Below are 25,003 nucleotides of genomic sequence, written 5' to 3'. Positions count from 1 at the left end.
GCGATCGCGGAGAACCCGAGTGCACACCGTCAAAGGGGGAGCAAACCTGTACGTTGTGCAAAACGAAACAACGAAATTGCTTGTGTTTTGTGTGCAGATCGCCTGTTTTTGCCTGTTTTTTGGCTCAGGTGTTTTGCAACTCAAAACTGACGACAAATCCCTGCAAAGGAAACGCACGCAGTTTTTTTTTAATTGAAAATGGCCCTGTTGCAGCGTAATCCGAGGGAATCCATCTGTAAAATATTTTGTCCGATTGTGGATACCATTCTTACAGCTGTCAGTCTGTCTGTCTGTCTGTGTCTGTCTGTCTGTCTGTGTCTGTCTGTCTGTCTGTCTGCACTGTTGCACATCACGACACGCACTCTCTCATCTGTTCGCTGCTGCTTCGTACGTACGACTCATCCCAATACGTGGGTACAGTTACACGGCTGTGGATCCTCAGCACATTGTGTTACGAGACACTTTTATTGCCCCCCCGATCCGGGGTTGAAAATCAATCTGCTCGCAGCTGTGAACGACGGAAGCAGGAGGTGGGGGGGGCAGCAAAGCAAAGACCAGATGGTTGCCATCGCACCCCCTTCCTATTTGCGTCTCGTTCGGATGATCGATGGAAGGACAAGGGAGGTGTTTAGCTCTCTACGTGTTGTTCAAAGGGTGGGGGGGGGGGGGGGGGGTGTGTGTGGGAGGATGGGTTGGGGGGTGTGGGAGGATGGGTTGGGGGTGTGGGAGGATGGGGTGGGGGGGGGTGTGGGAGGATGGGGTGGGGGGGTGTGGGAGGATGGGGTGGGGGGGGGTGTGGGAGGATGGGGTGTGGGGGGGGTGTGGGAGGATGGGGTGGGGGGGGGTGTGGGAGGATGGGGTGGGGGGGGGGTGGGAGGATGGGGTGGGGGGGGTGTGGGAGGGTGTGGGAGGATGGGGTGGGGTGTGGGAGGATGGGGTGGGGGGGGTGTGGGAGGATGGGGTGGGGTGTGTGGGAGGATGGGGTGGGGGGGGTGGGAGGATGGGGTGTGGGGGGGGTGTGGGAGGGTGGGGGGGGTGTGGGGGAGGATGGGGTGGGTGGGGGAGAATGGGGTGGGAGGATGGGGTGGGGGGGTGGGGGAGGATGGGGTGGGGGGAGTGGGGGAGAATGGGGTGGGGGGGGTGGGAGGATGGGGTGGGGGGGGGGGTGGGGGAGGATGGGGTGGGGGGGGGGGTGGGAGGATGGGGTGGGGGGGGAGGGAATCCACGACCTGATGCGCAATTCCTGGTTTGAATTGAGCAGTCTCGCCATGAGGCATCCAGGAACATTGCTCAGATGCATTACTGTACCTGTCTGAGATGTGATGTGATGTGAGGCGCAGCTGGTTGCAGGTTTATTATTATTATTTTATTATTATATTATTATATTCTTGAAGGTGCGGTGATCGGCACCGTTTCGCGCCAGCTGTACGCATAACGTGCATTTCAAAATAAATGTCTCAACACTCGAATGCAGCGAAGAATTGCAGCATAATTAGGAGTGCCGGGCTTCCAATGAGACGTTCAGACGTGGTCCTTCTATCTAATTCTGGTGGTTGAGGCCTGTAAAGTATTGGCTAGAGCACTCACCTGGCAAGCGAGAGGACCTGGATTCGATTCCCAGGCAGGGCAAAACCTTAGGCAAGTTTCCTTACTCCACGCGCCTCTGTTTACGTAGGAAACCAGGTTGTTAGTCGATTGGCGGATCGCGTTTCCGGGGGTAATAATTCCTTCAAGAAATATTTAAAGAAAATAATAATTTGTCCACTCAATCCACGACTCTTTGTGGGACACTGCTGTACGCAATTGGCTGCCGCATTTCACCCACAAAAATAGTCAATTCACTTTACAGTATATTCTGTGAAGTGCTTTGAGACGTCTCAAAGAAGTGATATGGCACTTTTTCAAATGCGAGGATTATTATTATTGAGATGATTCCATGGCACTAATATATTTGGAAGAACATTAAATTCTCCCAGTGTGCTACAAATATTCCCCCTTCGTCCACATTAAAAAAAAGTCTCATTTTGTTGCTGTTTGTGGGCCATTGCTGGCATACATAAACTACACGTGTGACATATAACATTGTTACAGGAATAAATCAGGTCTGAAGGAGTTAAGTAAAATAAACTGCACTCGGAGAAATTACAACTGTTAAAATAATCCACAAACAGGGCATGTAAAGGTCAAAACAATAGAGATTCTGCAAAACCTTCTGTGTCCTTTACTCTTTACACAAAGCTCGATGTTAGTTGATAGGCCGGGTAATGCTTCTCAATCTGAAATACTTTATGTGGACGTGTGTTGCCTGCAGTACTAGTGATGATGACGTGTATGACAGCTGCACAGCATTGAACAGATTAATGAGAGGACCTGCATTCATTGGAATGCAGAACCTCTCCTGCCTCACCACAATCCATTCCATGTGGCTGTTCAGAGAAACTGTAACATAGAAAAGTAGTACAAGTCTGGATCATTTATATATATTAAATAGAGGTGCCCGAAAACTCCATGGAGGGGAAATCTGGTCGATCTTGTATGCTTGCCCTTTTATTTTGTTTATGAGATTTTTGCTGTCCTAAAGCTGTACTATTCATATTATGACCAGCGGGACACTTCCCTTCACCTGTGACCTTCAGAAGACTTACTGTCTTTGAGCCTCTATACGCAGCATGTTGAGTTTCAGGAATGTTCTTTCTCCTTTGTTCTCCAGAAAATCAGAGGAAGAGACTCTTGGATACCACAGAACAAGTGAATGTACCCTATTAGAGTGGGACACTGCTCTGCAAAGTTGGCTGCCGCGTTTCGCCCACAAAGTGTACAGTCAATTCACTTTACAGTATATTCTGTGAAGCGCTTTGAGACGTTTCGAAGGTATGATAAGGCGCTATATCAAATGCAAGGATTATTATTACAATTATAATAGCAAGAACTCCCCAATTACCTAAAAAGATACTGAGTTGCACAGTACTAAGCCATAGACTAGAAGGTTATGGAATTTAAGACTCAATCTTAGTCTGTGGAAAAGTATCATCTTCATAAGGTAGAATATAAGTCACATAAATGATCTCTGCAACCCATGGGATAAAGAGTTGCAAATTAGCCATGGTGCATTCTCTTGATCGCTATCGAGTTATGCTTGGTGGATATAAGATGAGGACATGGTCAAGAATGGCTAAGGTAATAATAATAATAATAATAATCCTTGCATTTGATAGAGCGCCTTATCACGTCTTCGAGACATCTCTAAGCGCTTCACAGAATATACTGTAAAGTGAATTGACCCCATAAAGTACAATAGCCTGCTGAATGGACACTCGGGTGAGATACCAGGACACAGCTTACTTCTGTGAAACTCCACCCAATAGAAGTCAGCATGGGGGAGAATATTGGTAAAAAGTTGAATGAACAAAAAAAGTGACATCCAAGTAACAAAAAAAATCCATTAACGTTGAATGTTACAGGATGCTTTTTTTTCTAAAAAAAGAATAAAAGTTGCACACAATCAGAGTTTTATTAACAACTGAATCTTGACAAATACTTTGCCAATGAACACTATAATTCCTACAGACAGTTTCTATTAGAAAGCACAGATAGGTAATACTTGCACTGCAACACATTGCACTGAAACAGGACTTTTGCAAATACATGTCTTTTGTTAGACAAAAGACAAGCTTTTCCAGAAAGTTGTTAACTCGTAGACAAAATAAAGACTGAATAAAGAACCTGGTTCATGGTCAGTAATCTCAAGTGAACGTGATTAATTATACTAAAGATTAAGAAAGGATAAATCATGTCTTGCAGATATACCAGAGCCATATTTTAGTGTCACTGCATCCTCTTTTAACCTATGTCATTAAATATATATTGGAGTTTGATAAAGTCACTCATAAAAAAATTGCAGAACAATGTTAGCTGTTAACCCCTCTTGGCTGAGGAATGGAGAAACAGAAAGAAGTTTGAAAATTTCTATTAAATGCTGATTTAATAGGGATGCATAAAAAAAGTATGTGCTGGAGAGGGTTACTAATTTTCACTTCTAATTTTTCAGTTAGCAAGCAAATCATAACTCGTGTGTCATAACCTTGGTTTTCTTTCCCTTTCAACTGCATCTACTATATTTACTGTCTCAATTCAAGCTGCTGGGACTGATTAGGTAGATATTGCTTCCTTGTAATTATTGAGATTAATTTGAGCCACCCTGCCATACTGGATGAAATACATTCTCCCTGGAATGAACCTCACTCTATTTGGCCTGTTACATATTCCTGTGCATTATTCAATGGCTACATTTAAATATAAATAAGCTCTTGTACTCCGTTAGTGGTTATTTTATTCACAACCTGGGTCCATATGGCAGCACTGACTCCCTAACACCAATGGATTAAGTTTAAGATCCTTGTCCTTGACTTCAATTTCTTCCACGGCCTGGTTCTACCCTGTGACTATGATCTCCTATGATTCTACTTCCCAGGCTACTCCCTTGACTCCACCAACTTTGGCTTGCTTCATGCTTTCCACCCTATCATAAACTGGCGAGCTTCCAGCCACTTTGCTCACACCCTCTGAAACCTTTTTCTAACATCCTTCTGACTCATCCCCGCCCTCTCTACTTTCAAAAACTGTCTAAAGATTTACCTCTTTGATTACACCTTCAGGCAGCTCCTCCCTACCTACCCCAATCTCTCTCCCAGTTCAGACTCCCTCTCAGACTTTAACTCTAGTTGAAAGTCACTATAAAAGTGCAAATTGTTGTTAGCTTAGTGCAGATCACCTACCTAACCCATTCAGCTGTTTATACTGTTGGGAGAATTGAAGCAGAACATTTAAAATAATTTATAACCTCCCCCCTTCCATTCCCCACAAAACAGTTCTGGCCTTTTTAGTAGCAATAAAAAGCTATATCAGTCATTTGATGCAGATTCTCTGGAGCTGATGCACCAATAGTACCACATAAAAAGAGTTTATTGTTTTTCATCAGACATTGTAGATGAACAATGTTCTATTCGATGCCGTTCAGTTCCTAATCATTTGTTTCATTCATAACAGGGATTGGAATATCACAGCACCAACTGTTCTTGTACAAGCAGTTTATTTATGCAGGACAACCACACAAACCATTTATTTATCAAGATTGTCCTGTGGAAGCACAAAGCACAAGATCTGAGCTACAGCTTTTCTTATAGATTTAACTTTAAATGAGAGTTTTTAAAAATTAAAGCAGTGTGTGACTGAAATATTATTCTAAATGTAACCATTTTATTCACTTAACCCTTGTGAATATTAAGATTGTTTTAAGTAAGAGAGATGATCTGTGCCACATATTGAACACAATTATATATCTTTTGTTCTAAAAGTATTTGTATCAATTTACCGCTTGTTTTTGTTGTCCCCTTTTTTCATCTACCTGGTCTGAGGCCAGGATACAAGGCATCAATCACCTATTCCCAAATTACTGTCAGAGACACAGATTTGGTGCTCCCCTCTTATTTTTCCCTCCCCACTAGGAGATGACAGTTTCTGCTTGGTGCAGCATAAGTTTGGGAAATGAATGGAAAAGAATTTTGCATTGAATGTAACTTTTATTAATGCTTAATTAATAATCCACAACTGTTTGGGGGACACTGCTGTGCGCAATCGACTGCCACGTTTCGCCCACAAAAATATGCAGTCAATTCATTTTACAGTATATTCTGTGAAGCGTTTTGAGATGTCTCGAAACACGATAAGGCATTATATCAAATGTAAGGATTATTATTATTAATGATAATGTACCACTTTTTCTAGTAAATGGCCAATCAAACAAAATACTGCTAAGGCTGTAAGGAAGTCCATGAAAATTAAAATAAATCCATAAATATGATCTGTTCCATCAGCTGTTGGATAAAGCGAGCCTGGGAATTCTTTCACAGCCTAAAACCTAACTTCTATCAACTTGGAAAATGATTACTCACATAATAAACAATTATACTTAAATATTCTCATGCTGAAATATGTTATAAAAAGACTGTTCCTTATCATTTTCCCGCTAGATATCAGATTTGTGCTTTGCCAACAAAGTTACTTGGCTTCTGGATCGTGGTGCTGGTCTATAATTTGGTGCCATGTGGCACGACTCATCTGCAGGGAATAGCAGGAATAGCCTATCAACACAAGGTTGGAGGATGTTCTTTCAATCCATACTGTGACAAACTGCACCATTTGGAAGTGATTTGTGTTGCAAATGTGAAATACCAGAAAATGTATTAAATATGTTGATGGCTTTACTGGTTTGTCTGCTGTTGGCCTCAAGTCTTTGCAAAGCACAGCCACAGCCGGTTCCCAATGAGCCCCTGGAGGATCTGCCATCTGGTTAATAAACAGAAATACCACATGTATCACTGGATAAAAAATAGCTTCTTTCAAAGGAATTTAAACAGTGTTTCTAGCAAATAGAATTTTTATATGGCAGCCAGACAGACTCTTGGTTTCTTTCGGTATTTACTTCTCTGTTCATATGGATACATTTACAAAGAGAAACATCTAATTGGCCTCTAAGAACACTTCTTGAAACACCATTTGCTTTGTCAGGGATTCTCCCCACTTTAATCCTCTGAAGTTGGTGAATGGGTACAGGGAAAATTTGGAAAAAGCAAAAAAAAACTGTATTCTTTACTGCTGAAGAAAATTGACAGGAAACTCCACATCAGTCTCACGTTACAATTCACATAATTCTGCCCTGACCTGTCACATTCCACGTATGACTACAGTATTTCATGGCCACACAAGGCCTGAAACCTAGGCTTCTTTAGACCGTTTGATATCTGTATCCCTTTAACCTTGTAGGCTTCAGGTATAAAAGATTGAGCCACAACCTTGCATTTGTGTGTATGTGTTGGGTGGGGGCGAGTTCAAGTTAGTGATAAACGTTGGGGTGTCAGATACACCATTCAACTAACAACCAGGTTCCTACTTACTGCTAGATAAACAGTGGCGTGTGGAGTAAACTTGTCCAACGTTTTCGCCATGCTGGGAATCGAACCCAGGTCTCTCGATTGCGAGGCGAGTGTTTTAAACACTGAGCTACAGGACTCCACATAAAGGGATATGAAACAACAACAACAACAACAAGATTACATTTGTATAGCGCCTTTCGCGTCGCGAATGGCATGGTTGAAGAGGAGGGTTTTAAGGCGGGACTTGAAGGAGGCTAAGGAGGGGGTGAAGCGGAGTGATTGGGGGATGGAATTTCAGAGGTTGTGGGCAGAGTAGCTGAAGGCTCTCCCACCAATAGTGGGGCAGGTGGGTCGGGGGACATGGAGCAGGCCGAAGCCGGCTGAGTGGAGGGAGCAGGTTGGGAGGGGTTTAGGAGGTCGCAGAGGTAGGGTGGGGCGAGGCCATGGAGGGCTTTGTAGGTGAGGACCAGGATCTTGAACTGGATCCTCTGAAGGATAGGGAGCGAATGGAGTCGGGCGAGAGTGGGGGAAATGGGGTCACGGTGTGTTGGTGCGGTAGAAGACACGTACATACAAAAATACAAAAAGAAAATAGACAGCATACATTTCTTTTTTAAAGTTTCTTACCTTTTTGCACAGAACATTTTCAGTGAAAATAAGTTCAGCTCCGTTAGCCTTTTGTAACATAGAGCTTTAAGTTCTGAAATCATTCTCTCAACCAAAAACATCAATGTCCTGTTGATACCATGACAAAACTGTGTGCAGTATTCCAAATGGGGCCTCACTCATGATCTATACAATGTTGAAATATCATCTCTTGAGTTGTAGTAAAATGCCCTTGAGAAGTAACCCAATATTTGATTAACAGTGTTTATAGCTTCAAGTTGACTGGAAATTGTAAGTGAATGATCAATAATCACACCCAGATCCTTTTCCTGTCTACCTCTCCTAATGGACATCCTTCATTATGTGCATGTTTCTTGTTGCAATATTAATTACTTTTCTATTTATTTATCACAGGATGCATTGGAATCCATCTGCAACCCTTTATCCTCTCATTTCAGTTGGCCCAGATATTCCTGAATAATATATTTTCTTACAATTATTAGTGATCTGTCCACTCGTGACCTGCTTATAGTATTACATGAAGTATTTTCCTTCAGGTCATTTATAAATATCACAAACAGCAAGGGACCCGGAACAGATTTAACAAGGAAATGGTCAGTAACATGACTCCTGCGAGGACATTCCTAACCTCTATCTCTGCTGAAGCTAATTGAGTTCCTTGACATTGTTAAGGTTAGTGATTCCACACAGACTCTGCTTTGTTGGCAGTCCTTGTTTGAACAAATATTCAACTATCAAAAACATGAAAAGGCTTCAAGTTAAAATACTCAAACAAATCCTTTGAAAGGTATACTCTGTGATAAAGAGCAACAATTGTCTTATCCTTTGTATAATAATAAAACAACTTATTTCCAGTTGTTTACACTCTCAACTTATAGAAGCAGTATTAAGAGTGTCTTTTAATGCAGCCAACATCTATACAATTACAAATCCCACCACACCTAACCTACTTCAACCATACCAACCTGGCCGCTACCTTTGCTACTCAAGTAGCAGTCTGTCTGCTTCATGTTTCCTGTCCTATCTGCCCCACACTAGGTAGTAGGGCTTTCAGTCATTCTACCCCGTTCTTTGGAATTCCATCCCGGAGTTCCTTTGACTCACTCTCCTTGTTCAAAGACTATCTGAAGACATATCTCTTCAACTGCGCTTTCATTCATCTTTCCCCTCTCAGAATCCCACGCTTCAACACGTGCCAACAACTCTTGGAGAGTGGTCCTGCACCACTTTCAATCTGCAGTCATTCACAGTGGTCTTTGCCTGTCTCGTTCTCAATACATTCAGTACCATATGAGGTTGAATGTTCCCTTTGCTCAGTATGTTCTCTTTGTGTAAACAATGTGGCTCTTTACCGGCTCTTGCAGTATCCCACTGGGAGCCCGCTGCTCACAGCTCTGTTTGTGGTCAAATAGTGTGGTTTATTTGTACAGTTTATTTGTACAGTTTGGGTGTCTGTATCTCAATATCACTGAACAGTATGAGAGATAAGTCATTTCCCAATAGATATCATGCCTGGGTGAAAATTCCAGTCTGAATAACCAGTTTAACAATCTCTCCATTACAACTCATTTAATTCTTTAATAACAACCAGATACAATTAATTTAGCAAAGCAGTGAAAGGACTGTGACAACGGACCATTTTTCTAAGTATAATTTGACAGTGGGTTGACTATGTTTAGTGGTTTGTTTTGAATGATTGGAATTCTGTATCATGGGAAATGATTTACTTCATTGAAATTCCATATGATTGGTTCATATAGGATTTTATTTGTGGAACATTCAAGTGTTTATCCGGAGTCAATTCTTGATTTTTATCATTCAGCTTGTTAAGCGATTGTCAGATAGAAGCTGGTCCACACCCCCAGCTCAATTGCAAACCCTGGACTGCCCAGTGCTTAAGCCATCGTCCTGAGGTAAATGGCACTATATAAATGTAATTTTGTATTGTAAATGTGTGTATTGTTTGTATAGACTGTGAGAGTCAGCATAGCATCTGAACATGGGGAGCACCAAAGACTAGATTGATCCCTAAAGTACACTTTCCAGCAATAATTGCTACATAAGGAGCAGGAACTCTGGCTTTGTTTTCCCCATACTTTAGCTTGAGTACTTTGAAGTCTATTGTAGATCCCCTACTGCTTGTCCAGCTGAGGCTAGCAAATACAGCGAAGATTTAAATGGAAAATCACCACCAAAAAAAGGGAGATACTCAGACTTTTTTTTAACAGTTATAAATAGATGGAATGGAAACTGTTGGTTCATGCAGCCATAATAGTTTTAAAACAGAAATTGGACAAATATTTCAAAAGGAAAATATAAAAGAGTATGTGGAAAGGGCAGTGGAGTGGGACTAAATGGATATCTCTGTTAGAGAGCTGGTACAAACCACTAAACATAGCACAGTTTTACAGCATATTTCTTTCTATGCTGTAAAACTCAATGATTCTCATAATTGCATCAGGGATTGGATCTTAAAAACATTCCTGCATGCTCAGTCCAACACCAGGCAGTGTGTTTACTCACTGAGCCATGGTGGCACATAACTTTTGATCTCGTTAATGCTCTCAGTGAGTCTCAGAGTGTTTCATAATAAAACCCATCAGAGTCCTGTTAGCAGGAATATCACACCTATATGAAATTAAAGCCTGATCTTATCAAGACCATGGCACAATGAAAAGTGAAGTGCTTCTTGGGAGAAGTGCTGTTTTTCTTTCTTGTTGTAATCCACTCAATTAATTTTGAGAAAATAATGACATCTGAAAGTGCAGGAAAGAGGAAGTGCTCACAGTAATTACTGCCTGATCAATCAATGGCTGTGCAGACTCAGGATATCCTGAATTACACCGCATTGTTTCAGCCTGGCTAGTCAGTGCCAATTTCACTGCTTGTGAACTTGTGTTTGGTTTCTCTCAAGAAGTATTTCGAGAAAATATACAAAAATATAATTTTCAAAGTACAGTGTTTCATAAAGTCTCTTTCTGTCTGATGCATACTGTGCACAAGAAGTGCTGCCACTTATTTGTGCAAGAATCATTGCTGATGTTACTACCTGCATTCGGAAGATAACGTTGGCGATGACTTGACAACCTGGAAGTCTGCCATTTTTTGGGGATGGAAGTTTTTCCGTCTGTGCTTAATTATAGGGTTGCTCTGTAAAAGTCAGAGGCCATTACACAGCACCGTATTATAACAGAGTTGCCCTGCAGTAAATAATTTGTGGATTTGATCTACTGAAATTGTAACTGTTTTGTTGCTCAGATGTAACGTACACCTCCCTCCCTTTCTCAGGCTGTGCACACAAATATGTTCCATTTCCCTCAGAATCAAGAGTGAATAATTATTTAATGCAGAGGATTTCCCTATCTTCTACGTGTTCTCTTGCTTCAGTTTCATAACACCTCACTAGAATTTCAGGAAAGATCATATCCCTCTATTTTACAAAATGATGAGTCAGCTTATATTTGACTCTAACTCTGTGCATTCATTCCACTCCCCCAATTTTCTTCCCACCTCTCCTAAAGTCTTTGATTCTGCAGTCACTAGTGCTGCTTGCCCTATTTCACCCAGGTGTCCATCCTTCATGTATCAACAGGACAGTGAGTTCCAGCAGGTTTTTCAACTGGAGAGTGGAGAGGCATCTTAGTTAAGCCTGGTCCTATCATCACCTGACCACTGTCTGGCTGTTTCAGGTTGACATTAAAACTCCCATAATACTTCAAAAAGAGAGGGAATTTCTCCCACTGTTGCGACTAACAACCCTCAAGTTGAATTGATCATTCGCACGGCTATTTATGGGAACTTGATGGCACAAATTGCCACCAGATTTGTCTACATAATGAAAAAGATATAGCACTTGACAGTAATTAGTTGTGAAGCTATGACACCTTTCATCATGATAAGACAACGTGATAAGGTGTTATAAATATAAAAGTTCTTCTTTCTCACACATAAGTGCCTTCCAGCGGGATGTATGTTGTGTGCGTCATTAGACATCAGGAGCTGGGAATCTTGCTTGTTTTTTCCTTCTCACATTGTCACAAGATTGGTTTGGATGAAGAAGGTCCTTCAGTCCATTTGATCTCATCCCTCCAGAATACTCACCCTACTCTTCTCTCATCAAAGGATCAAGCTGCTTTTTAAAGGCATCTCCTTCCTCCATTGCCTGATTGTAGTGTTCCGACTACACAAAGCAGAGAGCAAACCTCAAGACCCTTCTAGTTTGTATAGACCAGATTTACATGGGGAATGCTTTCACTGAGCCATCGAGTGTATCTTTAGCACATTGACTGTCCATGGAAGCCTTCTGATCTAATGCTCGCCTGCAACCAGCAGGGGACAAACATAAGCCTTTTCTATCAGGGTGAAAAGAGACTCCATCATGAGGTTTGGCAAGGAAACAGTGTGTATCATGGGGAGAGAAGAAAAGAAGGTAATGGGGTTGAGGAGGGAAGCAGAGAAACGTTTCCATCATCAGCTTACTTAGATAGCTGACTAATTTGTTTGAATGCGATAGTTTAATAGCATAAGTAATTAATTCAGTGCACCTTCAGTAATGTAAAGCATCTCATTATTACAACTCCTTTATCCTTAGCAGCAAACTCCCAAGCGCAAGGTTATCAGGACAAACAATATAGAAATTAATTAAAAATTCCAGCCATGCAACTTATTCCATCATCATGCAAACAAAAAACTTTTGGATAGGCAGGAAAACCTAAAAACTTGGAGCTTCCCTAGTTTATATGACACAGTTCCATATTGACCAGTCCTGTTACCAAGTAAGATTCTTAAATATGCTCCTTATATAAGAAAAGCACATAAATATTTTTACAAAAAAGTTATTTGATGCAAATACAAATCAACAATTTAATGTTTTTTTTCAGTAACTGGGATTAAATGAGTCTAATCACTGCAATGAGACAGTTTTGAACCCCTGCAAGGGACAAACTGGAAACTGCTAGGAAGCTTTTAGGGCTAGGGGCAAGTTGTCTGTAGGGGGAAGGTCAGGTTGGATTAGTGTGGAGTGGATGAATATTTTGGTTGATTACTTTTGGGAATCAGGGAGTCTTTCTGTGCTGCAGAAACCAGCAGGGATGGAGTGAAATCCGTTATAGAGTAAGTTTTATGGGGACTGGAATGATTGAGCTTGATGGGCTGAATAAGCATTTCTTGTTCCGGGCTTCATGTTCTTAAGAAAACCTTTCCAGCAATCTAAATTGTGTATGATTCAACCACATCACTTTTGCTGACTGATTAAAAAGTAACAGTTCAAAGAGCTGCTTACTGTACTATAGTGGTTCATGTTCTTTTGTCAATTAGTATTGCAAGGAGGAAAAAGTACAAAAAGAGTCAGAGATGGTTTTGTCCTGACACAACAGAAGAAAACACAAGAGCTATTTCATTGAGGTCTTGGGCTGAGGGACAATTGAATGTTTGTCAGTCGTTTGTGGTAGTACAAGTACCAGGCTGTACAAGAGCCATTTTATTCATCTCAAAAGCACTAATGAAGTGGTGCTAATTGCTGAATAACCAGTGCTGTTTGGTGCAGTGCACGCAACAAGATCCCTTTTACAGTGACTTGCAGCCTTAGTCACTGTCTGGGCTCAAACATAAGGAATGGCTATTTGAGGAAAGTCATGGAGAGCGACCTGCACCATATTCCAGCACAAGTCACACATTCAGCAGTGAAGGAGGTGAGAAGCTTAGAGTAAACCTTTATTATCCTCATCATGAGTAAACAATGCACCAGCAATACTGAAGTACCAGTGGATTCTTACCCCTGGACCAAATAATTGAGTTGAGCAGTGACTTCACAAACCATATATCTAACTTTCTGATTGAAAATTAAAGTAAAAAGGGTGTCAGTTTTGACCTCATTTAAAGTGAGACTATCATTGACAAGATATCTTTCCTATTCTGTCACAAAACAAATGGGGTGACGGGTAATTTGCCTTCACATAGACCAGTGAATAAAGTCCTAATATCGCTTGGAAATTAATCTAATGCTACAAATACATCAAAGGGGCAACTGACCCATTGTAATTGTAACAATTACAATTTGGGGGGGTCGATGCTTTAGAATGCAGAGCTGAGATCAGTGAACAAGGAAAATGCTGTCATTCAGTTAAAAATGGTGATACTTGTGAGACAAAGGTGCCCCCTGCTGTTGGGAAATATCAAAGCAGCAAGACCTTCCTTAGAAATAAGTGAGCAGGTGGGTGGGTTAGACTGAATCTGTTAATCGTCCTCATTTATCATAGCTCCTATAACATAGAGACATTGTAAAGTGTTTCACAGGTAATTGTTGTCAATTACAGTGATTGCACATTTGTAGGTATATGGAGCAACCATTTTGCATATAGTAAGGTCTAACAAACAGTCATGAAGTGAATGATTAATTTTATCTGGAGTATTGCTTGCCAGAAGAGATTTCCTTCTCTTCTCAAATTGTGTTCGGAGTTCTTTACTATTCATCTGAACAACAGACAAGACCTTTGCTTAATGGCTCATTTGAAGGATGGTACATCTGACAATAGCGGACTTTGAGATCAAGTCTGATGTGGGGTTTGAATTCACAACCTTCTGATCTGAACTGTTGTAATCCTTTTGAGGGTTAGTTCAACAAAAGGTTTGCTGGGGTTCCTGCATTACATTGCAGCAAAACTATCAATCTATAATAACACTTTAAAAAAATGGTATCAAAGTGAGATGTCTCCAATATAGATGGAAAAAACACTGTGAGGAGCTGGTATACAAAATGCATCCTTAAAATACTTCTAAGTTGTAAGAATAGTGTTTTAGTTCACCATAACAACACTGATGGTAAAGTTTAGGGTAAGTTGCACATGGTCTATAGAAGTTGCAGATTGGCCAGTTCAGACTATTTTCTCATGTTCACATAATAATCTTTGCATTTGATATAGGGCCTTTTCACGTCTTCTTGATGTCTCAAAGCACTTCACAGGATACACTGTGACTGTATGTTTTGTGGGCGAAATGCAACATTCAATTGCACACAGCAATTATGTTTGGAAAATTAAACATATACACACATATATAAATTATCTAGTTTGTACAATAAATTAATACAGTAGTTAAATGGTTACAAATCTGAACAGCTATCTTCTGTTCGAGTCATGGTCGAGAGCAAACAGACAACAGCAATGAAATATTCAAAGTCCAAGTTTCCTGCCACATTAAACCACAAAGACTGCAGTGTGTGAGCAAGCAAACAACCCGATGAACTGAAAACACTTGTATACCTGTAGCTAGCATGTTCACAGTTACTGAAAATAATTTTGAAATGTTTTTTTCTCCTTTCCCCCCCATCCACCTCTGTCCATTATCTCTCAGCTTGCTCATAATGCAGTGGGAATTTTCCACCAGCACTTCAATCTTGGCTGCCACAAGCTTTTGGCTGGAAGCAGAAGGTGTATTTTATCTTTTGCCAGAAACTTGGCTTAGGCTATTACCTGCCACGTGGCAGGACTGACTGAATGTTCGTCTGGAATTTTAAAATCAGCAAATGTTAGCAGATGGGGGAGATTCTGTGCTAGAATTTTTGCAAGAAGCTAGTTAGCTAGTTAGCAACAGGTTACCTGGAATAATGCAATCAATTGTGCTCAAACTCCAATACACTTCCCACAAGGAGTAAGGAACAGGCTCAAGCTATTACTTATAAATTCAGATCCCTACATTCAACCATACTACAGTACTCTGGAAAGTGCAGGGCTGGAACATCCCTACAAGAAGGCAGAAGGTATTGGAAGCCAAGTCAGTTTGATCTACTCTTGTGCATCTAAGAACAGGTTATAAATTACATTGGCTAGTTTCCAACCAACCCCATCATCAGAAAAGGGAGGAAACTTCCATCCCAACAGTCTTGGCTGGATGTTACCCAGGTCCATAAGTCAAAGTATGAGCAATCACCCAGTGATCTGCTGAGTTTCCCCACCAATTTAAAGTCTCAGAGCCGGTGCTCACCTTCAAATGTAAACACCTGGCATAGAGCAAAGAACACCACCAGCAAGGTCACATTAGCACACTGCCAACAAAGCAGATTATTTACCAACGTAAATAAAGCAGCTCCATTGCTGATTTGAGCAAAGAAAACAACCAGCAGCTGGCACATCAGCAACCCATGGCTGCTCCCTTTAGGAGTTATTCTCCCAAGCTTGCTCTGTCTCACTTTGGCTTCAGCCATTGTTGACTCTCCATCACTCATCCGATGGATAATATCTACAGCATTTGTTTTGCCCTTTTTTTAAATAAGAAAGTACCTCAATTAGAATGAAGACAAATGTGATTTTTAATTTATTATTAAAATATTACAGAAATATTACATTTAAAGGAAAATTTACAAAATTTTACAAACAAAATTGACGCAAATCAATCAACCTTTCGCCAAAATGCCCAATAATCTGACCCAAAGAGGAACTTGTCAAAGATAGTGCATTTTGAAAAATATATATTTAAACAGTGCAATCAAAATTGGTTAAACCTCAAAGTTTTGGCTCCAATATGAATGGAGCATACCTTAGAGGAACATTTCTAACATAACCGTGTATTTCATAGCTGTGTATTTCAAGCGCTCTGGGTTGCCCCCCTGCATGAGGGGAGCTATATAAATGCAAGTTGAAGTTGTATTTCAATCACTACCATGATCTCTTTAGATTAATTAAAAAAAACTGTGCTCTTCAATTTTTAGTTGTGTGTTCATCACAGCAAGGGATATCAGCGCTGGGAATTGACACATTTCCCCATTTCAGGTAGTCTTTGTCAGCATCAAGCATTCTCCGATCAGGCATAACGTGGATAAATGCAACCCCACCCCCTGGGGCACATCTCAAAATAGCATTATGTATTGAACCAGTGTAACAGCTTCAGTTTTTCACACTTATATTGTGGCCAATCTGAGTTAGGTTTTGTTTTACTATGAGCCCTCACAGAGAGTAACCAACAGCTAGCAGTAATGGATTACTAAGAGCCATTGAACTAATTTAAGAAACGCATTGATGCTAGAATGGGAAAATGGTAGATTCGCTATTCTGGAAGGATGAGATGAAATGAGCAGAGGAGCCTTCTAAATCCAAACCTATCTTGTGATCTGGGTTAAAACTACATAAACATCAGCCAGCAGAGAGGGAAGACTTTCATCAAATCAGAGGGTACAGCTTTTTTTAAAAAAATCAGAGATTGTATTCTAGCACTTCAGTGTATGTATATCCGGTCAGAAATAGCAGCCGGTAGATGGGTCATGATCTGCATCCTGATCCACCAGTAGTAATCCATAGGATGGTAGCGGGTGAATGGGGTTTCAGCGGTCAGTGCATGAGAGATACTATTAATGACAGGCGATAAATCAGACACATCAGTGTTACAATATGATCTCATTTTTGCCACTTGTGCATCAAAGTACTCCTTCCCATAATCCTGACGGACAATGTCCGGAAGTTCATCCCACATTTTGTCTGCGATTTTTTTGATGCTCTCTGGACTGTATAGGCTGGTTGCGGATATGAAATTGCCAGGCTCAACGAGGCTAACTTTAACACCCCAGCGATGCATTTCATAACGTAAGCAGTCCGAGAAGCCCTCCACGCCAAACTTGGTGACGCAGTAGGGGGAGCGCGCAGGATTAGCCATCCGCCCCAACATACTTGTGATGTTCACCACACGACCTTTGTACAAGGAAAAAAAAAGGTGAAAACTCTGTACTATTGTTAGCAATCATGCCTGCCTTCAAGCACATATCATGTATTCTTCAGCTGAGTACAACAGTGATCGATGGAAACAGAAACTATTGTGTTCTTCTTGTGTGTATAATCCTTGCATTAGTGCCGTATGTCGAAATGACTCAAAGCGCAACATAAGATTTTACTGTAAAGTGTAGTGACTGTGTTGCAAATTATCTTACCTTTGGGGTTCAGGGTAAATTATTCTGATCTTTCACTCAAGAGTTAGAGTGAGTAGGTGAAGTCTACAATACGGTAGATTTAGTTTGTTGGTGAAAGGAGTGAATGGCCTTTCTCAGTTTACACTTTCCAGTTCTTAGGCCATTTGTGCATCTTGTGATGCTTTTAATCTATTCACCACAAATTATTTCCCCCACCAGTTCCATTCCAATGCTGCATATCATAAAAAATTCTCTCGTTGGGATAAAATGAATTGATGAATTTATGATGCCAAACTCTTAAATGACAGATGGCATTTGAGTGCTAGAAACTTGTTGCTCCTGTTTCCATTGATCCATTATGAATAACTTGTTTGGTAACCCTTCTCTAAACATGCCCAGCAAACACCCTTGAGGAAAAGTGCAATGAGAGCAAAATGGCATATTGGAGAACACAATCTGTACTATCAGAGCAAGTTACACTCCCTCAATGTGGGATACAGTCATACCTAGTTTATACATCCTTCAACAACATCAACGATTCTCCAACACATACAGTAGTTAAGAAACTTTTCACTGACCCTTTGCTCTGCGGACATATGGCAGGAATCCCTTGGTCACACGGATGGTTCCCCACAGGTTCACTTCTGCAACATCTTTGTACGTTTTTAAGGTGGTGAACTCCACCTCCCCAAAGGTTGAGATGCCAGCATTGTTGATTATTCCCCAAAGACCTGATAAAGAAAAAGGAATTAGTCTTTCAAAATGTTCGGTCAAATAGGAAGTGAGATTAGATTGGATTATGTGAAGAGAATCTCCAACACAGACTCATTGAGCCAAATGGCCTTTATCGTGAAGCATAATTCTGAAGAAATATTCAAAATACCAGGTTAAAATGTCCCCATGTAATGCCTTACCAGCTGATGATAAAAGCCATTCCATAGTGTAAAACTAAGATATACTAAGATCTAGATTGGACATTTGATCTGTGCTGAGCTGATTTCATTTGGGGCTGTACAGTCGGCCTTAGCAAACCTGACTAGGGAGAGGAAAGTTTGGCTGGCTTCCCACTCCTCAATGCTATGCAGTGATTACTACTCGGAGAGAGCATGATGGACATTGGATAAGTATAGAATGAGGTCAATCGGGCATGTGACAATGAATGCCAGTGGTTATGCTGGAAAGATGACCATTTGGTATCTATAACTGGGCGTTACAGGGAACATCATTGCCTCTTGTCTTAAGGAAGGAGGATATTGTTGAAAACCAGCCCTGGGTGGAAATACTAAGAAGAAACATTGTTTAAAAAGTGAAAGGACTTGCAAAATTGTCAAGCTTTTAAAAAATGTCTGCAGGTAGCATTTTCCTAGGAAACCCGAATAAACTGTATGACTTGGCTCTATGGTCCACTGACCTTTCTCTCGATCCTTTAAATGTTCTCCCACAAACTCCACCGCTTGTGCTACCTCCTCATCTTTGCAGACATCTAACTGGACGACAGTCATCCGGTCACTTCCCATGCCCTCTAGGTTCTTTGTTCCTTCTCCACCTTTATCCTGGAAATAAAGTCAGCATCAGAGCAGAGTCTATAAAAGGTTCAGGTCTGCCAAATAAGTAGAATTCTGATACAAGAACTTCCCAACTGAAACCTCTGCAGGTGAGGCTGGTTCGCAGTGAGAGGGGCCAGCAACACTTTGCTAGATTTTGCTGTCACCTATCTTGATTTAAGTAAAATAAACAAATGCAGTCAGAGATCAGCACAGACCAAGTAAAGAACCTAGGCCTTTCCAATCCAGATGGTTCAGTACTGGCGTCCCTTTACCCACCAGACCAACAGGGGAGCTTGAATTCTCTAATAATTTTCCAAATCTCGGCAAATGCTTCCCATGTTACTTGATAACAATGAACATTATAATGCTCAGACTTTTATGAACCTCTTCACAAGCCTTTGCTGCTAATATATTCCTCTCTTGTGACACTCTGACCTTGGACCATACATTAAATAGTACTTGTCAAAAGAGAATACCCTTACCTTCAGCAGACATCCTGCAAATACCCTAAACCCTTGTTCATGCATGTGCTTGGCTATCGCGAACCCAAATCCAGAGTCACATCCTGTGATTAAGATGCTCTTGTCCTTATTCTGCATTTAATAGAAAAATAAAACAAGTTACTGAATAAGCTTTTAATAATATGCGTTTTGTAATAATTTTTCTTCTCTTTGAGTCTCTCCTACCATTTCCCAATTGGGGAGAAGGAAGAAGAGAGGAGGAAACACATCTTTTGATCAAGAGCATTCACGGAGATTAAATGCTTGCAATACCTGTGGTTTACTATTAGACAAAGCTCTAATGTTGAAATTTCTTAAAGGGCAGCCTCTTGTGGCAGAAGGCTGCTACTACGCAGAAAGCCGAAGTCGAACACCAGTTTACGATTGCCACATCTTTGAAGAAGATACCCTACACTTGACTATTTCAATAGTATTATTGGCAGTAATGTATTGGACTAAAAGTTTAACAAAATTAGGCACCCTGCTTGTTTTTTCCCTCTCTAGCCACGGATAGCGAGGTCAGTTGTGCTCTCGACACGTTCACTACTACTTCAGCTGACGTCAGCTAACGGAACAGACTGGGGAATTCTAGACTTTCTCATCTGTTTGAGTAGGTAACACACCTCGGAGCCTGGTTGGATGTCTTTAAATGCACTCATCCAGAATGATAAATTGTCGTAGTAAAGTGCAAAACGTTGCCCTTAAAAGCAGTTCTAAAGAAAAACAACAGTGAACTTGTTGAACTCATTGGCGCAAATAAAATTGTGAGGGAACAAATCCAGTACTTAAAATGCTAACCAGCTTGGGTAATGCAAATAGAATCAGTTTACTTGACATGAACCCTGACTGCAAGACCGTGACAAAAAGCTCCCAAAAATTATTCAGACAAGTGGATATGTGGAACAGATGCTTAACAAAACCAAATAATGGATTGAGAGGTATGAGAGATAAATTGGTGTAGGTTTTTTTTAAAAAACTTTGGTCAGATGGACCTTAATGTTGCTCTCTGAGCCTCGACATTCTAATGTCTTAATGGTTTGGTGTGTGCATCCAACTGGAAGCAGGCTGAGCAGATATTAGGAAAGAAGGAGCTGGGGCAAGTGTGGATGAATGCTCAGGGTGACATGTCTGGATTTTAGAGCAGACAGTTACTGATATAAACTATTTTACTGTAATTCTTATAATCAAATGAATTTAATGCTCAGATTTCATTGTGAGGAAGCAGCAGGTTATTGAATGGTGCAGGCATATATATCTGTATGGAGCTGTGGTGTTGAGTCTTATGCATTTGACTCATTAAATTCGGAATACAGCTCCCTTTACTTAGCTCCCAACTTCAGAGGTGTGGCATGTAGTACACCAGTATGATGCATTTAATTTTGCACGACTAATTCAGCCCCTCTTAGTAAGTTTGCCAATTTAGAGCTGATTTTAAGGTCAGTTTGTGCAGGCTATGTGCCCATACCCACCAGAAACTGAGTTCCATTACAAACAAGTAAGGTTTGTCCCATCATTCTGGGCTGCATTCCAACCTCGACCTCCACAGTAATTTATGAGGCAATGGAACTTGTGAGTGGTCACACAGAATAAGCTACTCTTTACCATTGGATTACAGGAAGTAAAGGAACCAAAATATTATTTTCTACTATGAAATGGAATTTACAGTAACCAGCTTTCATTCAACTTTGAGATATTCTTATTTTAATAAAGTTAGTAACTTTATTACTGAAGGAAGATGCACACATCCACCATTATATTTATAATAAATATAATTATATATTTACTCAAAGGGTAATTAACAGCTGGAACAGGTTGCCAGGTAGGGTGGTTGAGGCCAAAGACACTGGACTCATTTAAAACACAGCTTGACGCTGTAATGTGGGGGGGACAGTAGGGTGGGTGTTTTGGAGGGATAAGATAAGACCAAAGTGCCTTCTTCATATAAATCACTTTTGTTATCATACTGCTCCACGTACCGCTTCCACCTTGGTCGCAAATCCACGAGCCCCACGATTTCCAGTTGCATTGCAAACTGCTGCCTGCACTCGACTGAAACACAGGGAAACTAAAGATATTCAGAGAAACCACAGTAACAAACAGGGCTGAAGGGATACACAGTGCAATTTTCCAAATATTTTTAAGGTTCTGATGGATCATCTTTCTGTGGCATTGAAATTCTCTCTCTAACCCCCTCCCCAATCACTCTGATCTGCTTTTATTTATATTAATAATCCTTGTATTTGATATAGTGCCTTATTATGTGGTCAAGATGTCTCAAAGTGCTTCCCAGGATTTTACTGTGAATTGCAGTGTATGTATTTTTAGGCAAACGTCTCAGCCAATTTGTGCACAGCAATGCTCCATAAACAGCAATGTTGTGAATAAACAATTTGTTTTCTGGGAGATCGTTTGCCAGGAGAAACTCTCTACTCTTTTCAATGATGCCTTTAAAGTCCACCTGAACAGGAAACTCAGATCCAAAGGATAGTACCTCCAACAATGCATTTCCTCAACACTGTATTGATGTGTCTGGTGTGATTGTGAGTTCAAAGTGCTGACCTGGGACTTGAACCCATAACCTTCTGACTCAGAGCTGAGATTACTACCAACTGAGCCAGGCTGATGTTGCTTATCTGAACTTTCGTATTACCTCCCAAGATCTCAGGCATACACCTGCTACAAACTGCTCCTTCTATTCCCTAAATGCAGTTTTAGGGACACTCCCAACCCCCCTTCCCCCAGACCTTTAGATAAAAAAATACCTTGCCTCTTACACTGGCTTTCAAAACCCAGGTTTGATGACAAATAACCACCATTTCTTGTTTTCCCCACCTATTCCTATCAGCCTGACTAGTGCCTTGCACTGAGGGTCTTGTCTCTCAACCTAGATTTCACAACAACAAAAAATCTTTAACAGCAAAGTATTGCATATATAAGGAGAAGGAACACATTTTAATCACTGGCCGACCTATCAAGCTTCCAGTACACGACTAACCAAGCATTTGACTGGATAGTCCCCAGAGCTGGCGTTAAACAGGACACGTTATTCAGAGCGAAAACTGGCATTACAGAATACACGTCGCATGTATTTGTAGGCAACAGTGACAAAAACTGGTGGGTACTGATCGAAATCAGTGAAAAATGTACCCAATGCCTTGGCACCTTATTCAGATCAACGAACAAGTAAGTCGTCATTGAACCAGTGGCCACAATCCAGAGAGATATCAAACGGGAAACGAGAGAATTGGGCAATACGACAAGTCACTGAGCTGAGTATAATTTGGGGGCTGACTGTATGTACTCGCTGTGCAGAACTGCACGTTTTCGTTAAGACTCGATTAACCCACATGTTTTCACTTGTTTATGCTCCTGCATCCGGCAGAGGGGAGGTTTTCAGCAGATTTCACTGAAGCCACAGCGAGAGTAGGGACGGTAGTAGTAGACTCATATGTCACTTTACGTGACTGTGCTGCAATGCCAATGTCGATGCCTGACCTTCTGGGGACAACTACGGATCAGGAACCTGGACGTCTCTGGTCTCGTTATCCACAGTGTCCGGGGGGGGAACTCCATGTGAACTTAGCAACCAGAAGAGCGCAAAAAAAACGAGCACATCAGGGGTGAAGTGGGTGGGTGGGGTGGGGGGGGGGGGGGGGGGGGGGGGGGGGGGGGAGGGGGAGATAAAAATACACACCAATTATATTAGACGAGAGAGTCCGGTACTTCAGATGAGAAAACAGAACCTGGATGAATCAGTCATATTTTTTTAAAAAAAAAATTCGAATCTGGATTCTGTCAAAATAACACGTTAAACTGGAAGGTTGGATTTTGTTTTTGGTGGTGGTGGGGGTGTGGGGGGGCGGGGATGGGGGAGGGGGGGGGGGAGAGTGGGGGGAATTATAAACTGTTCAACGGTGGAAAGTGATCTGATCCGCTGATCTGAAATGGCCAAAAGCTCCAACATGTCAATGGTGTCGCTGTATTTGGTGGTGTCTGTCTGGACACATGGTCTGTCTACCGCTCACGTCCCTGAGCTCTTCCTCTTTTTTTTAATAATTAAGACAAAAAAAAACTCTCCAGTTACAATTCTCCCCGAGTTACTGTCTCTCTGTGTCTGTCAGTCAGTCAGTCAATCATTCACCCCCCCCCCACCCCACCCCCACAAAAAAAAAGGATCATTTAGAGTCAAATAGAGTATTAAACCGGTTAAACCCCACACTTTCTTTCTCAGTTCCATGTGGCGGTTGTGGTGGAAACGTGGGAAGAATTGGTGGAGAGAGGGAGAGAGAGTGAAGATTTCACTCACTTTCCTTCCTTCCTAAATCTTCCTTTCGCCCCCCCCCACACACACACACACTCGTCCACTCCTCTTCCCTTTTATAAGAGAACAAGTTCAAGACGAGGAATAACCTTCAATCATAAACTGAATGACAGGAACTCTCTTTTATCTCGAGGGGGGGGGTGGGGATGTGGAGGGGGGGGTGGGGGTGGAGGGGGTGTGGGGGGGGGTGGAGGGGGGTGTGGGGTGTGGAGGGGGTGAGGGGTGGAGGTGGGGGGTGGAGGGGGGGTGTGGGGGGTGGAGGGGGGGTGTGGGGGTGGAGGGGGGTGTGGGGGGTGGGGGGTGGAGGGGGGGGGGGGTGGAGGGGGGTGGGGTGTGGAGGGGGGTGTGGAGGGGGGGGTGTGGGGGGTGGAGGGGGGGTGTGGGGGGTGGAGGGGGGGTGTGGGGTGGAGGGGGGTGTGGAGGGGGGTGTGGGGATGGAGGGGGGGGGGGTGGGGGTGGAGGGGTGGGGGTGTGGGGGTGTGGGGGTGGAGGGGGTGTGGGGGGGTGGGGGTGGGAGAGGAAGCACCTGTTGGCATATTCAGCCCTGGAAAGAAACACCAGTAACAAGGAAAGGTATCAGGTCGGTGGTGGAGGGGCTCCATCCACACCCGGACTCGGTGAGAGGGGGACGGGTCTGCTCGGGCTCTTACCTCCAGGGGAGAAGGGCTGCTCTCCGCCTCACACAGAACATGATCGCGGGCTCTGGAGGGGCACTCGGCGCAGCCTCTGAAGGTCACCCAAAGGCTTTACAGTGACGCGTCCTCCTCGCCTTAAAGAGGATGTCTGAGCATGCGCTCTGCGCTCCCACACCACCACCACCACCACCCCCTCACCCCCACCCTCACCCTCTCACCCTCACCCACTCACCCCCCCAACCCCTCACCCCCTCACCCCCCAACCCCTCACCCTCACCCCCCTCACCCTCTCACCCCCCCTCATCCCCCACCCTCACCCCCCTCACCCCCTCACCCCCCCCAACCCCTCACCCCCCTCAACCCCCCAACCCCTCACCCCCCCAACCCCTCACCCTCACCCCCCCAACCCCTCACCCCCCCCAACCCCTCCACCCCCCACACCCCCTCCACCCCCCACCCCCCTCACCCCCCCAAACCCTCACCCCCCCAACCCCTCACCCTCACCCCACTCACCCCCCCAACCCCTCACCCCCTCACCCCCCCCAACCC

The 25,003-nt window shown here is 42.5% G+C and overlaps 1 protein-coding gene across 1 annotated transcript; it reads right to left on the bottom strand.

The window, feature by feature from the left end:
* Positions 1-16,228: 16,228 nt before the first annotated feature.
* On the bottom strand, positions 16,229-24,613 carry LOC103181218 (3-hydroxybutyrate dehydrogenase 1). The gene is made up of 6 exons (XM_042339351.1): positions 24,470-24,613; positions 21,475-21,547; positions 19,481-19,591; positions 18,863-19,004; positions 18,030-18,182; positions 16,229-17,236 (listed from the first exon to the last, which is right to left on the bottom strand). The coding sequence occupies exons 1-6, from the start codon at positions 24,508-24,510 to the stop codon at positions 16,767-16,769; spliced, it is 990 nt and encodes a 329-aa protein (XP_042195285.1). The 5' UTR covers positions 24,511-24,613; the 3' UTR covers positions 16,229-16,766.
* Positions 24,614-25,003: the final 390 nt, after the last annotated feature.

The sequence above is a fragment of the Callorhinchus milii genome, unplaced genomic scaffold (assembly GCF_018977255.1).
Source record: "Callorhinchus milii isolate IMCB2004 unplaced genomic scaffold, IMCB_Cmil_1.0 Scaffold11, whole genome shotgun sequence".
NCBI lineage: Eukaryota > Metazoa > Chordata > Chondrichthyes > Chimaeriformes > Callorhinchidae > Callorhinchus > Callorhinchus milii.
This window is presented reverse-complemented; position numbering and strand designations above follow the sequence as displayed.